The sequence below is a fragment of the Telopea speciosissima genome, chromosome 6 (genome assembly GCF_018873765.1).
Source record: "Telopea speciosissima isolate NSW1024214 ecotype Mountain lineage chromosome 6, Tspe_v1, whole genome shotgun sequence".
Taxonomy (NCBI): domain Eukaryota; kingdom Viridiplantae; phylum Streptophyta; class Magnoliopsida; order Proteales; family Proteaceae; genus Telopea; species Telopea speciosissima.
In genome coordinates this window covers 31,540,167-31,552,845 of record NC_057921.1, presented here as the reverse complement: position 1 = coordinate 31,552,845, position 12,679 = coordinate 31,540,167, and the positions used below count along the sequence as shown (strand labels likewise).

The 12,679-nt window shown below is 40.7% G+C and overlaps 1 protein-coding gene across 1 annotated transcript; it reads right to left on the bottom strand.

The window, feature by feature from the left end:
- Positions 1-447: 447 nt before the first annotated feature.
- LOC122666169 (transmembrane ascorbate ferrireductase 2) lies at positions 448-9,259 on the bottom strand. The gene is made up of 4 exons (XM_043862302.1): positions 8,918-9,259; positions 4,079-4,127; positions 974-1,173; positions 448-860 (listed from the first exon to the last, which is right to left on the bottom strand). Exons 1-4 carry the CDS (start codon positions 9,059-9,061, stop codon positions 558-560), a joined length of 696 nt encoding a protein of 231 aa, XP_043718237.1. The 5' UTR covers positions 9,062-9,259; the 3' UTR covers positions 448-557.
- Positions 9,260-12,679: the final 3,420 nt, after the last annotated feature.

Sequence of the window (12,679 nt, the reverse complement as noted above, 5' to 3'; positions counted from 1 at the left end):
AAAGCGTGTTAAGAATTGCTTGTGCATACAATTTCTAATTGCATTGTAAGTTAATCTATGATTATAGGATCTTTGTAGTAAATTAGCTATTAGCCCAAGTATACAGGTTATCTATAACTGTTGAGGATGATGTGCTTACTTTTTATCTAGTTAATTTTACTTTTATTCTCATCCAAAATTAAAAAATTACATATGATCAGGCGACAACATAGATATACACAAAGCCTACAGCAATTTGGCACAAAATAACCATTGGTAGCAAACTAAAAAACATGTTGATGGTAGCCTATTCTCCCACAAGCCCACAAAATCTTCCTTCAAGGCTGCATTTGGTTGTTCCCTCCTCTCCCCCCCCCCCCCCTTTCCTCAAGATATGAAGCATTTCAGAATTATTGCTAGATCTTTTTTAAGATACGATAGCATCAAAAAGTTGAACATAAATTGCTACAATGAAAAAAAGATTTTAATTCCGATTTAATCTCTCATTACAAATTGGGAGTATGATTCAAACGCAACAAATGTACAACAGTAAAGCAAATGAACAATTTGACGCTTGCCTATTCCATTGGTCTGTAGGCATCACCTTTATTAACTGTAGGAGTAATGAGAGCAAGAACAACTAGACCTCCCAGAACAACTATTGAGATACCTAAAGAGTTTATTAACATAGCCTCAGTCGAATAGCGTGATATCACTTTGTTGCTTTGAAGGAATGTTGCCTTCTCCAAGATGCCTGTAGTAACAGTAGCGATAGCAAGGGCATATATGTAAACCCCAAAGAATACATGCCATGGTAGCAATGCAGTTCTGTTGTTTCTTGAACCGCCAGGATACCAAAATGTTGCAAATCCAGTGCCCCACTGTGCCAGAAAATCATTTGCAAACAGTTCAATATATTGAGTTACACCCAATTATGCTCAAGTAAAAGAACATAACATATGGAAAAGAAAATTAAAGAATTTGAGAAGTGGACCTGGATTCCAAATAGGAATAGACAGGCTAGACCCAGCCATGAATGTAGACTGTAGAAGTTGTCAATGCCCTTATCATTGTGAAATTTCAAAGCAGCCCAGACACCAATAACACTCAAACAGAATGCAAGAGATTGCAGTGTAAGGTGCACTGCTTTTCTGAAACCTTTTGTTCCTGAGACTGTCTTGTAAGCTAGCATGGCTGCGGTGACAAGTACAGGGCTTGAGAAATTTCCAGAAACCAAGTTGATATACAAATTTCAGAAAATACAACACTCAAAAATTCCATTTATACCACTTCTGAGTTCTGAGTAGAAGCCACATTTTAAAAGTAGCAAACAAAGTAAGACACCCTACATTTCATCCCCTTTTTTCCCCCCAAGAAAATTCCTTTCTGAGCAAAAGTGAATCAGAAATGTTACATAGAAGGAACAAAAATTAAGGACCTGCTGCATCTGACATCATGGAATGAATTTAAAGCCAGTTTACGGAGAAGAAAAATAGTGAGGCACTTTTCCCCCAATAATATTAGCAAGGCAGGAACTCTGTTCAACAATAACAAACCCCCCCCCCCCCTGCGGAAAAAAAAAATTCTGAACTACGAAAGCTGAGTATTGGAAATTGGGAATGCAAAGTGGATCCACATCATACAGAAATCACGGGAACAGAACAAAAGCATAACATCTCATGAAACATATAGATTGATATTTGTTGGCCCAATTAAAGCTCTGAAAATGTGCCAGATACCAATCCTCTGTGGAAGTAAATTAGTAGCCTTTAGTATTTACAAGATCTAGACATGATCTGGGGATGATCCTTGCTCATCATCCAGGCACATGACTATATGGAACAATGGTGAAGCTCTATCTGTCTCAGACACTGACCTATTGGCACCCAAAGTCCAAAACTTGTGGATGTAATGGGGACAAAACAATAAATGAAGAGGAAACTAACTCAATATACCTGATATTCACATCAATCTATGGAAGGGGATAATAATAATAGGACAGGAGAAGAAAAAACATGATCCAAGGAGTCTCCCAACCATAGCAAAATTCCATGGGAAATTGATTGGCCAAGATGCTGAATGCTTGAGGCTTTATCACTAAAACTGCGAAAAATATACTATATACAAAGCATAATTCCCATAACATCAGAATTTATACACTAGTGCATGTTCACAGGCAGATGGATCTTATCCAAGATCCAGCACATGATCTCTCGAAGTAGTAATTTACCCTGTCAATGCTTTCTCGACATCAACATAAACCACGTGAAGTTCTTGTTGAGACATTATAGAAATAAATGTTTTTAGTGATTCTAACTTTTGTTTGCTTGTGAAAAAGATTAATTGAATTAGCTTATCTTATAACCCTCTTAAGCCCCAATTCTCCAAAGTGTGCAGGAATTCTGCCAAAGCAAGTGGAAGGAGTGATGTCAAGCTACATCAAATTGGAAGACTCAAATTTGATCAACACCATCCATGGCATGAAGTGGTACATTCACTGGAAGATCATAAGCCGCTTCAATAAGCCCATCGTTGGCATGAAATGTCTACACAAATTGAAGATCAAGACATTTATTAAGTCCATGTACGGCATGACGTGGCAACGTATTGGAAGATCCTGAGCCACCATTATAAGCCCATCAACAGCATGAAGATGAGAAGCCAAATTGAAGATTCAAGCTTCCTTCAGTAAAACCATTAAAGAATGCGTCAAGAGCTCAACCTGACACATGTCACTTGGCAAATTAAAGACTTGGGAATTCTAGTTTCAACTTGTAATATTCTTGTAATTTTCCAAAGTTGTAAGGTGATCCTCACTTAGGCTCCTAGACCCATTTGGACTTGGTCTTCTAAGTCCCTAAAAGACCTTAACTGGAATAACATAAGTTTGGGGATTGGGTAAATCACCATAAGGGAACACTTAGACTTAATTGGTATATTAGACTACACAAACTGACCAACACCTATGGGAGGTCAAATGCCAAAGAGTTAGGCAGTTCAGGCCCAAAAATTCAACCCGGACAATGTCCCGACCAACTGTCAGGACGGTGTTACCCGAGACCAGCCCAAAATGAACAAGGAGACGGATGGACGGTTAACATACCCCGCATTGTGTACTGATCAACCGGCCATCACCCGACTACTATTAACAGAAATAAAACGGTCATTCTCTATAACGGCTAGTCCCAAGGGGGTTGGGGGTGGTTGGCCGACTTGGCTAAATTTAGAGCCATTGGAGACTTTCTGGACATTCTCTTGGCCATTCCTTGACCTCTATTTAAAAGGTTGGGAGAGTTTCTACAGACCTTTGAGCACTCAATTGGTAAATCATTTCTTAGGTCATAGAGCTTATTTGTGAGAATCATTATTGTGCTTTCAACTTGCATATCTTACCTTGTAAGGTCTTGTGCTTTTACTCTTAAATTCAGCTATTAAGCCATTATTGTAATTTGAAAGGAACCACTCAAAGACTCTTGAAAGAGAGTTGTTGTAGAAGATTCGGGAATCTCTATTGTAAGGGTTGTGAGTAGTTGTCCGCAAAACTACTTGGGTTTGAGAGTGAGCCCGGAGAAACACTTGGGTTTATTGTGAGAAAGCTTGATCAATGACATTTTGAAATTGGTCCATGGTGGAAAGTCCGTGTGTGTGGGTATCGGTTGTAGTGGATGTAGGCAAGAGGCTGAACCACTCTAAATCTTATTGTGTACTCATTCTCCCCCCCACCCCCACCTTCTCTCAACTGTAGGCAAGAGGCCGATCCACTCTAAAACATTTACATTAATCTTTTGTTTTAGATAGTGAAGTTTTTATTTGGTCACATCATTCTGCATCGCCCAATTCACCCCCTTAGGTTGCCAATTGATCCAATAGTTCTTTCTACATGACCTCAGCCAAAAACCTGGATATACTTTGAAGCATGCATTGTACAGAATCATATTACTAACAGGTTTATAATATCCAAAATGCAGTTGAGACATTTCAAGTTCATACAATGATTAGTCTTTGCCAGACTACAACCAAGGACCTACATGTAATACAATGAACTAAAATATTTAAATTACCAGTCCATTATGCCAAATCAGAAACAAATTACCCTTACCTTCACCGTTCAAAAGTATGAGCCCAATCACCATTAGTACAGGATGGACCTACAGGGATACATAAACAATAAGCTCTACAATAATTGTCAATAAAAAAATGTTACTCCCTCCCCTCATAACAAAAAATGTCATTTCCATTCATTAACATCTATATATAAGAAAAGACACTTTTTTTTCATTTTACTATATGATTTCATCTCCTTAATTAACTCAAATTGGCATACAAAAAACCACTAATCACAAGGCTTGCTGGAGTTACAAAAATCGGGAAATATAAAATCAAAACACAGTGCAAAAAAAGGACGAGACTTGCTGAAAGCTCATCGTAAGCATAAAAGTTAACACTTCACAAAGACAACCACCAAATGCCCTTCTGGATCATAGTTATCAAGGCGCCTAGGCAACCCAAGGCGGTGGAGGGGCGGGTGACATGGCACCCCATCAAGGTGCCATAGGCATGTGTTATATATATTTTTAAATTTATAGTTATATATATTATGTTAGTACTAACATAGAAACCATATTACTGCAATATAATATAAAATGCTAATAATGACCTAATATGAGAAAATCAACATATAATAAACAAAACATTGAATATAATATAAGAATATTCATAAAGATAAACAATAAAATATAAATCAATGTGAAGAGTCAGAAAACTCATATAATATAAGCATATTTATATTATATGTTCCACTGTGAATTAGCATACACAATACATCAACAACAACAACTAAGCCTTATCCCAACTAAATGGGGTCGGTACATGGATCCTTGCCCTCCAATCAGCTAATTGGCATACACAATAACATTAGAAAATGGGCTGTTGAACAATAGTAGAGGTAATCATCTATATAGTCCATAATTTTATATGTTGCAGTTGAACAATATTGGCATACACAATAACACCATCTATAATATATATATATATATATCCAAAAAAAATTATATGATGCAATTGCTGTTTATCATAAAACACATAGGAAGAAGAAGAGGAGAAAACAAACTATACACTAAGGCAACCGCCCAGGCCACAAGACCAGCCAAGGCATGCGACACTTAGGCAACACCCAGGTGACCAAGGCGGTTGCCTTTCCTGCTTCAAGTAAGACGTGTTATTGCCTTGGCCCAGAAAATCCAATTGGATGCCTAGGCGATGCCTTGACAACAATGCTGTAGATAATATGGAAAAAACTATAGTCATCTACACATCTATAGTTTCTAACTCTCACAACCCATCCCAACCCACCCAAAATATTCTCCTCCATTCCAACCAAGTAAATTTAAGAGATAAAGCATGACCTGATTTGGAAAAGGAAATCAATAATGTCTATAACGGAAAAACTAGCAGAAACCTATAGATAATTACTAAATTTTCTGCATGACCATTGATAATGTCAAAACTCAAAAGGGTACTGTCTTCTAAGAAGCCGGTTGACCATCTTCCCTCCCAAAATATTTTCCCCCAATCCAACCAAGTAAATTCAACAGATAAAAGAGGCCCCAATGCTTCTAATAGCTAATGAAAGCATAACCTGTTTTTGAAAAGGGAACCAATAATGTTTATAAAGGAAAAACTATCAGAAACCTACAAATACAACAACAACAACAAACTAGCCTTAACCCATCTAAATGGGGTCGGCTACATGGATCCTGGCAAATCAAAGTCAGAGAAAAGCAAGAAATGAAGACATAAGAGATGAGAAGTGTGAAAAAGAAAAATGAGAGTAAGAGGAAACAGTCCCAGCCCAGGGAGTTAGGAAAATCTCAGCTATATGGAATTGGCAACATGGATCTTTGCCCTCCAATAGGCTCTATCTGAGGTCATACTTGGTAAAGACCCAAACTATGCATGTCATTCCTCACAACCGTTGATAATGCGGGGCCATTGATAATTATTAAATTTTCTGCGGGGCCGTTGACAATGCCAAAACTCAAAAGGGTGCTGTCTTCTAAGAGTCCGGTTGACTAGGGAAAGATATCCTCATTATCACCCCTCCCCCCTTTGCTGCTAAGAAAAATGCAAGTGTAACCATGAACTCCCACTGTTTTTTTTTACTTTTCCCTTGCATTAGAGGATGGATGTTAGGATATGTGTACACTACGTCAATAGTGAAAAGTAAAAAACCATTGACTATCCCGCTGAAAGGAAACTAGGGCATATCCCAATACTACCTTTTGTGAGACAGATACCTGAAGTATAAACTCCAACCAACCCCCCCCCCCCCACACACACACGCACACACACAAAAAGGGATAAAAATGACTTTGTTTACCATTGAAAAACTAGGCACCATGTTCCTTCAAAAAACAAACACATTGCATCAATGGCAGGAAGGGGGAGGCTTCTCTGGCTACAGAAAGTGGTATTTGGAAAATGCCAGTGGCCATGGAAGTAAATATCAGCAACTAATCAATGAATTTATATCCCATACCTATACATCTCCCCCCTACTTGTAGCTACTCATGAATATATAACAATTAAAAACTGCTTATCTTGGGTATCTAACAGAGATTTTATGGGAAAGCACAACCTGAAACCCTCTTGACATATGCTCTTGCAGATTGGAAACCCAATAAAATATCTGAGCATGAGCACAAGAATGATGAAATGGTTAATCAATACAATATCTAAGCATGAACACAAGAATAATTAAATGGCTATCTTTTAACTGTCCTAATTCTTGAATTTCACCCTGTAATCACAGCTTCTCATCAAGTGGGAGAATTCCAAAGAATAACAGTGAAAAGATTAGTTCTCCACAAACTGGACAGATCCCTCCGGGTAATGGAGAAAAGAAAACATGCATCCTAGTCTAAATGCACCAACACAGTCTTCCTAGGACCATGTTGGAATACTTTTGATGCAGATAAAACACAATTAGGCTTATTTTAATGAAAATAAGTTTTGGGTTGGACTATATATGTGTTGGGCCTTTGATCCAATGTGTTCTTTAATGGGCCTATAACATGGGTAGAATCTAGGCCTACGAAATTGTTAAGTGTCTTTATTTCTTTATTTTAATGGTTATTAAGTGTCTTAGTTAGGCTGGATTAGAATTCTTGAAGTCCAGTCCTGTTTTGAGTCAGTTTCCTTCATTATTTAGTTTCCTAGTAAATCTATGTTACCTTATTAGTTAAGGATTGGTTTAAGACTTTCCTTTTTAGTGTGTGAGTTTGTTTTTGAGTCTTTTACATAAGTTTGTAAAGGGCTACAGTCTTGTACACGAATTTTATTAGTGAGATTTTGACTTGAGCCTTTTCTTTATTCTATGAGATTCAAATTTGCGGTGAGAGACAGTGAAAAGCAATACCGATTGGAGAGAATCTGATCCAGGTCATTGGTAGGAAATCAAATGTCATAACCCTTTCTATACTCTGTTTTCTACACAAGTAAGTGGCTGTTACTTCTACCATCGATTGAGCTTGCTGTGATTTGATTAAATCTTTGATTTGGGTGGATTAATATGTTCATAAGCAGCTCTGTTTTTTAAGAGTTTTGGCCAGAATTGAGATTCCCCATAAAAGGGAAACGAGCCGACAGATTGGAGTAATATTCCAGGGTTTAAAGGCGTACCCTAAGGTGCCTTCAATCCTAGTGTTGGAAGGATCAAATCTTCTGATCTGAAGTAATTCAAAATCTCCCAAATCTGGTTCTTTTGTGACCAGATTCTGAAGAATTAATCACTGTTTTAAATCTAGCCCTTGGATCATCATTATATTTGGACATTTGATATAGTGTTGGTTTACTACACTCGACCAGATTTGGAACCCTATCTAAAAGTTTGACTTTGACTTTTATACATCTCTCTAATTCTGGTTTTAGGGTTACTTGGGATCTTGTTAAGGGGTGAGTTATCTGAACCCTTGTGTTCAGCCTACCTATCCCCATCAACTTTCCAAGTTCAGAAAGAATTTACTCAGATGCAGAGCTCACACTGATTTTGGGTGCAGCACACAATAAGTGTGAAAATTGGGCGCACTTTATCAACAAGAATACTACCAACCAGTTCCATGCATAAAACAGTGAAAAATGAATTATCCATATTCAGCTGAAAACATTCCTCTAAAAGGTCTTCAGAAGACGTATTAGGTGTTCTGGTTCTGCAAGGAAAGTGATTACTATGTTACGAATGCAAGTTGAGAACAGAAAAGCAGATAGGAGTACGATCTCAAATAAATCAACTTCTAAACTTATGTAAAGTTTACGGAGATCAAAACAATTAGCTGACATTACCTACTTGTCTGATTACCCGTTAAATCTAGGATGACTCAACAACCTTAAACACATTCTGATAGTGGAAATTCAACCATATAAAGCAAGATCTGCTTTCCCATGTTAAGACCCTAAGTGTGTTCTATCTTCTACAAACCAAAGAGCAAGGAGATGACAGACAAGCCCTTGCAGTTCCATGTACTTCAACATCCTCAGGGCTGTGATCGAATCATTTGTCAAGTAGTCTTTCTCCGTGACCAGGGACAGGACCCTAAAAAAAAACTGGATCCCGCTGGTGGAATTCTAATTGAATACCACCCTTCAAAAAGGCTCTGATCTACATAGAGGACAGAAAATATAAACCAATACAGACGGAATCGACAAAGATCAAATTTACCACCTATGACAGGTTACTGCTACCAACTAAAAAATGGAGAAGCACTACAATCCTCTTGATCAATCAACAAAGCAAACACACAATTTGAATCGAGACAATAGCATTCTATGATAAAATATGTGAAATAAAACCGCAGAAAATAAAATCAAAGACAAAGCTCAAGCTTGAACCAAAAATTGAAATAGAGTGAAACATAGAGATATCGATGGAGTGAGAAATAACATTGAAGATGAGGTCTTTGTTATCAGATATAAGAGCCAGTCCTCCTCTGTAGTGGAAGGCCCAAATAAGCACCAGAGTGGCAACCACTATTCCCAACATTCGCACCAAAAGAACGATCGGGAATCGAACAAATGGAACCGCCATGGTCCAGTCTACGAATATACTGACGACAGACGAGCGAGCCAGAGGATCAGGTAGAGAAAGAGAGAGAAAAAAAAGACTTCTTGATGTTTCTTTGGACGAGCTTATTAATGGAGACTCACGTCTAAGATGGTTAACTGCAGAGATTTGATCGAAATGACTTTCAGAGCACGTCCATCATCAAGCTGTAGGGATTTTTGTATCTTCGTTTCCACACTTCCAGTTTCTCTCTCGAGTCTCGTCTATGGATTGCAGATTGCAAGAATTAAGGTTTTAAAGTGTCAACGGTGCATTGCAGACGACACGCGCCGGTTACAAGCGCTTCGGCGAGTTCAGCCATCAGCCAATGACGATTCGATCTTTACCGCAAGGGTTTTTCTGGCAGAGTGATGACCAATGATGAGGGCATTTTAGTCCTTGAAATGGTATTAAGCAAAAGTAATTATTCTAGGTTTATGGGATTAATCAAAAAAAAAATAATAATAAGTGATGATGTTTCAGTCAAAATTAAAATATGATGGATGAAGTTGGTGGTGTGTGATCGATTTCTTTTTAAATTTTTTTTTAAAAATAGTTATAGTTCAGACATACAACCGGCTACATATATGGTGTGGAGTGTTGAATGGTTAAGAAATATTATAAAGATAAACTCAGTGTAGCCAATAAGACGAGGATGTTGAGATGAATGTGGCAAAACTAAAAAGGACAAAGTAAGGAATGATCATATGAGAGTTGATTTGGGAGTAGCTCTGATACATGATAAGTTAAGAAAAAATCATGTGAGGTGACATGGTCATATCCAACGGAGGCCTTTGCGTATCATCAGTTCTGTGACAAACCAGGAATCACCTCCGTCTGCTTTGCGGACGATCTCTTTGTGTTTGGTAGGGCTTCGGTGGCCAATGTCATTCGGTTGAAGGATGAATTCCAGAAGTTCTCTGCATTATCTGGTCTTACAATCAACCAAGGGAAGTCTTCGATATTCTTTGCAAACTGTGCTTCGGAGGTGGAAAGTTTCTTCACACAGACCCTGGGGTTCGCAAAGGTGGGGCTCCCAGTGCGTTACCTAGGGGTCCCACTAGCCTCTAGGTCCCTTTGGCCGTTGGATTATACCCCTTTGATCACTCGGTTGGAGGGGAGGTTGGGGTCGTGGAAGGCTAGGTCACTATCATATGTGGGAAGGCTGGTGCTCATTAAGGCGGTCCTTATGGGTACAATATCTTATTGGTTAAATTTCTTCCACATCCCACAGGGTGTCCTTCACAGCATGGAAAGAATCATGGCTAAGTTCCTCTGGTGGGGGAATGCTCAGAAGGGTATGTTCAAGGTTGCATGGGATTCGGTTTGCAAGTCAAGGGAGGAGGGGGGGCTGGGGTTAAGAAGGTTAGCCGAGTGGAATTCAGCGGCTTTAACGAGGCATGTCTGGTCTATTGCGACAAATTTCCCTTCCTGTTGGGTGAGTTTTGTTCGTCATCGTTGGCTGTGGCGTCACTCTGTCTGGTCATTGGGTGTCCCCTCACAATGCACATCAACATTCAGGCAAATACTTCTTCTTAGGGGGGCGGCGATTGGACTGTCAAGATGCCTGATTCGGTCGGGTGAGCAGACTCTTCTGTGGTTTGATCCTTGGCTCCCACATGGTCCATTGGCTCGGCCTGGTGTACTAATCTCTGAAGCGCTGGGAAGGCGTCCCTATGAGAAAGTGGCTACAATTCGGTCTGAAGAGGGTGGTTGGAATGGTCCTGTGGGTGATAGCTTTATTGAAGAGAGATGGGGGGAGATATCAAATATGAAGATCCATACTAAGATTCCCTATGACACTTTGGTATGGACTGCTGAACCTAATGGGAGATTTAGCCTATGGTCGGCATGGGAATCTCTGCAATCCCGAAGTCTGAGAGTGGCATGGCACAGGTTGGTCTGGTTTCCTACAGCCCAACCTCGTTTCTCATTTATGTCCTGGCTTGCGTGTAAGGCGATTGGACACTAAGTCTCGGCTTGCTACCTGGGGGTGCAACTTGACACCATGTGTGTGCTGTGTGGTGGTTCGACTGAAACTCTGGACCATATTTTCTTCCAATGTTCTTTCTCATTAGTGGTGTGGCATGGCCTTCTTTGCATCCATGGTTACAATCGGGGACCTCTTGCGACTTGGCAGTGTGAGGTGGCATGGGCTATGAAGCACTTTCAAGGAACCTCTTTGATGTGCAGGCTTAAATGCTTCAGTTTCACCACTGTGATATATAGGATATGGGAAGAGAGGAACAATCGCTTGTTCAACAATAAGAGCTGTGAGGTAGAGTGGGTGCTCCATCGAGTGATCAATGACACCAGAGCTCGATACTCTGACAGTTGGGGCGAGGTTATTGACTCCCCGGTTACGAGATCCTTTTTTGATCGGTGGATTGTGCGAGTAAAGTTTAAGCATAACTCGACAACCTTTCATCCAACAATTTTGGATGGAAGGAAGGTGGCATGCTATCCGGTCGAGGATGTGGAGGAGGAGAGTGGCCAGTGGGAGTCTGCATTGGTGGGTTATGTCTTTGGGCAGCATCCCACCTTCTCCAGTGTGAAGCGGTTTGCGCAAGAAAAATGGAGCCATGTTGGACACGTTGAAGTATTTGGGTTAGAGAGCGGAATTTTTGTGTTTGATTTCCAGGATTCAGATCTCAGTCGATAGATCATGGATGAAGGTCCTTGGATATTGGGTTCCCGGTCGCTAATCCTACGACTCTGGTCCCCGAAAATCTCCCTTACGAAGAGAGAGGAGACTGTGCTTCCGTTGTGGGTGAGATTGTATGGCTTAGGCTTATAGTTCTGGGGTACTCGGTCGTTAGGTCGCATTGCCAGCCTTCTTGGTAAGCCTATCTGTGTGGATCGACGTACTTCGCAATGGGAGCGGCTGTCGTTTGCAAGGTTTTGTGTTCTTGTCGATGTTGCGAATGGTCTTCCGGACTCAATTCCAATTGCTATAGGGGAGGACATTGTTCGTGAGCAACCTGTTCAGTTCGAATGGCTCCCTCCGCTCTGTTCCAGGTGCAAGGTTTTTGGGCACTCTAACTAGCACTGCCCCCGTACGCCAGTGAATCCAGTAGTAACTGAGCAGCACAAGGATTCCATGCAGATTGATGGTGCAAGGAACGCTGCAGCACGACAACGGGTGCGGGGTGGTCGTTCTGGGCAACTAGGGTCTCCACCTGCAACTGACCAGAGTGTAACCCCTGTTTCGAAGTCAGATGCAGTTCTCCTTGCTGCGAGGCCGAAGAGAGTCTTTGAGAAGGGATCCACTTCCTTGGATCCAATGTTGGTTAGCCATGTTGCCACATGCGATCACGATGGGGGACTGGTTTCTAGGAGTGAGGCACTATTGGAAGGCGAGATTTCAGGCCCCGTTCTCTCTGCTGGCTCCCATGAGATGGTGATCGTTCCCAACCACGTGTCAGTCCTACCAGGTGGAGCTTCTCTTGAATGGTTGGATGACGGCCAAGCCCTTAGTGTAACGGCCAGCCCACGTGCCGGGGGGGAGCGTGCGGTTTCTGTCCCAGTGGATGTCCTCTCTCCCATAACCTTTGTTCCTACCGAGGTGGTTGGAGCTGTTGCTACACCTCGGGGGAGGGATGT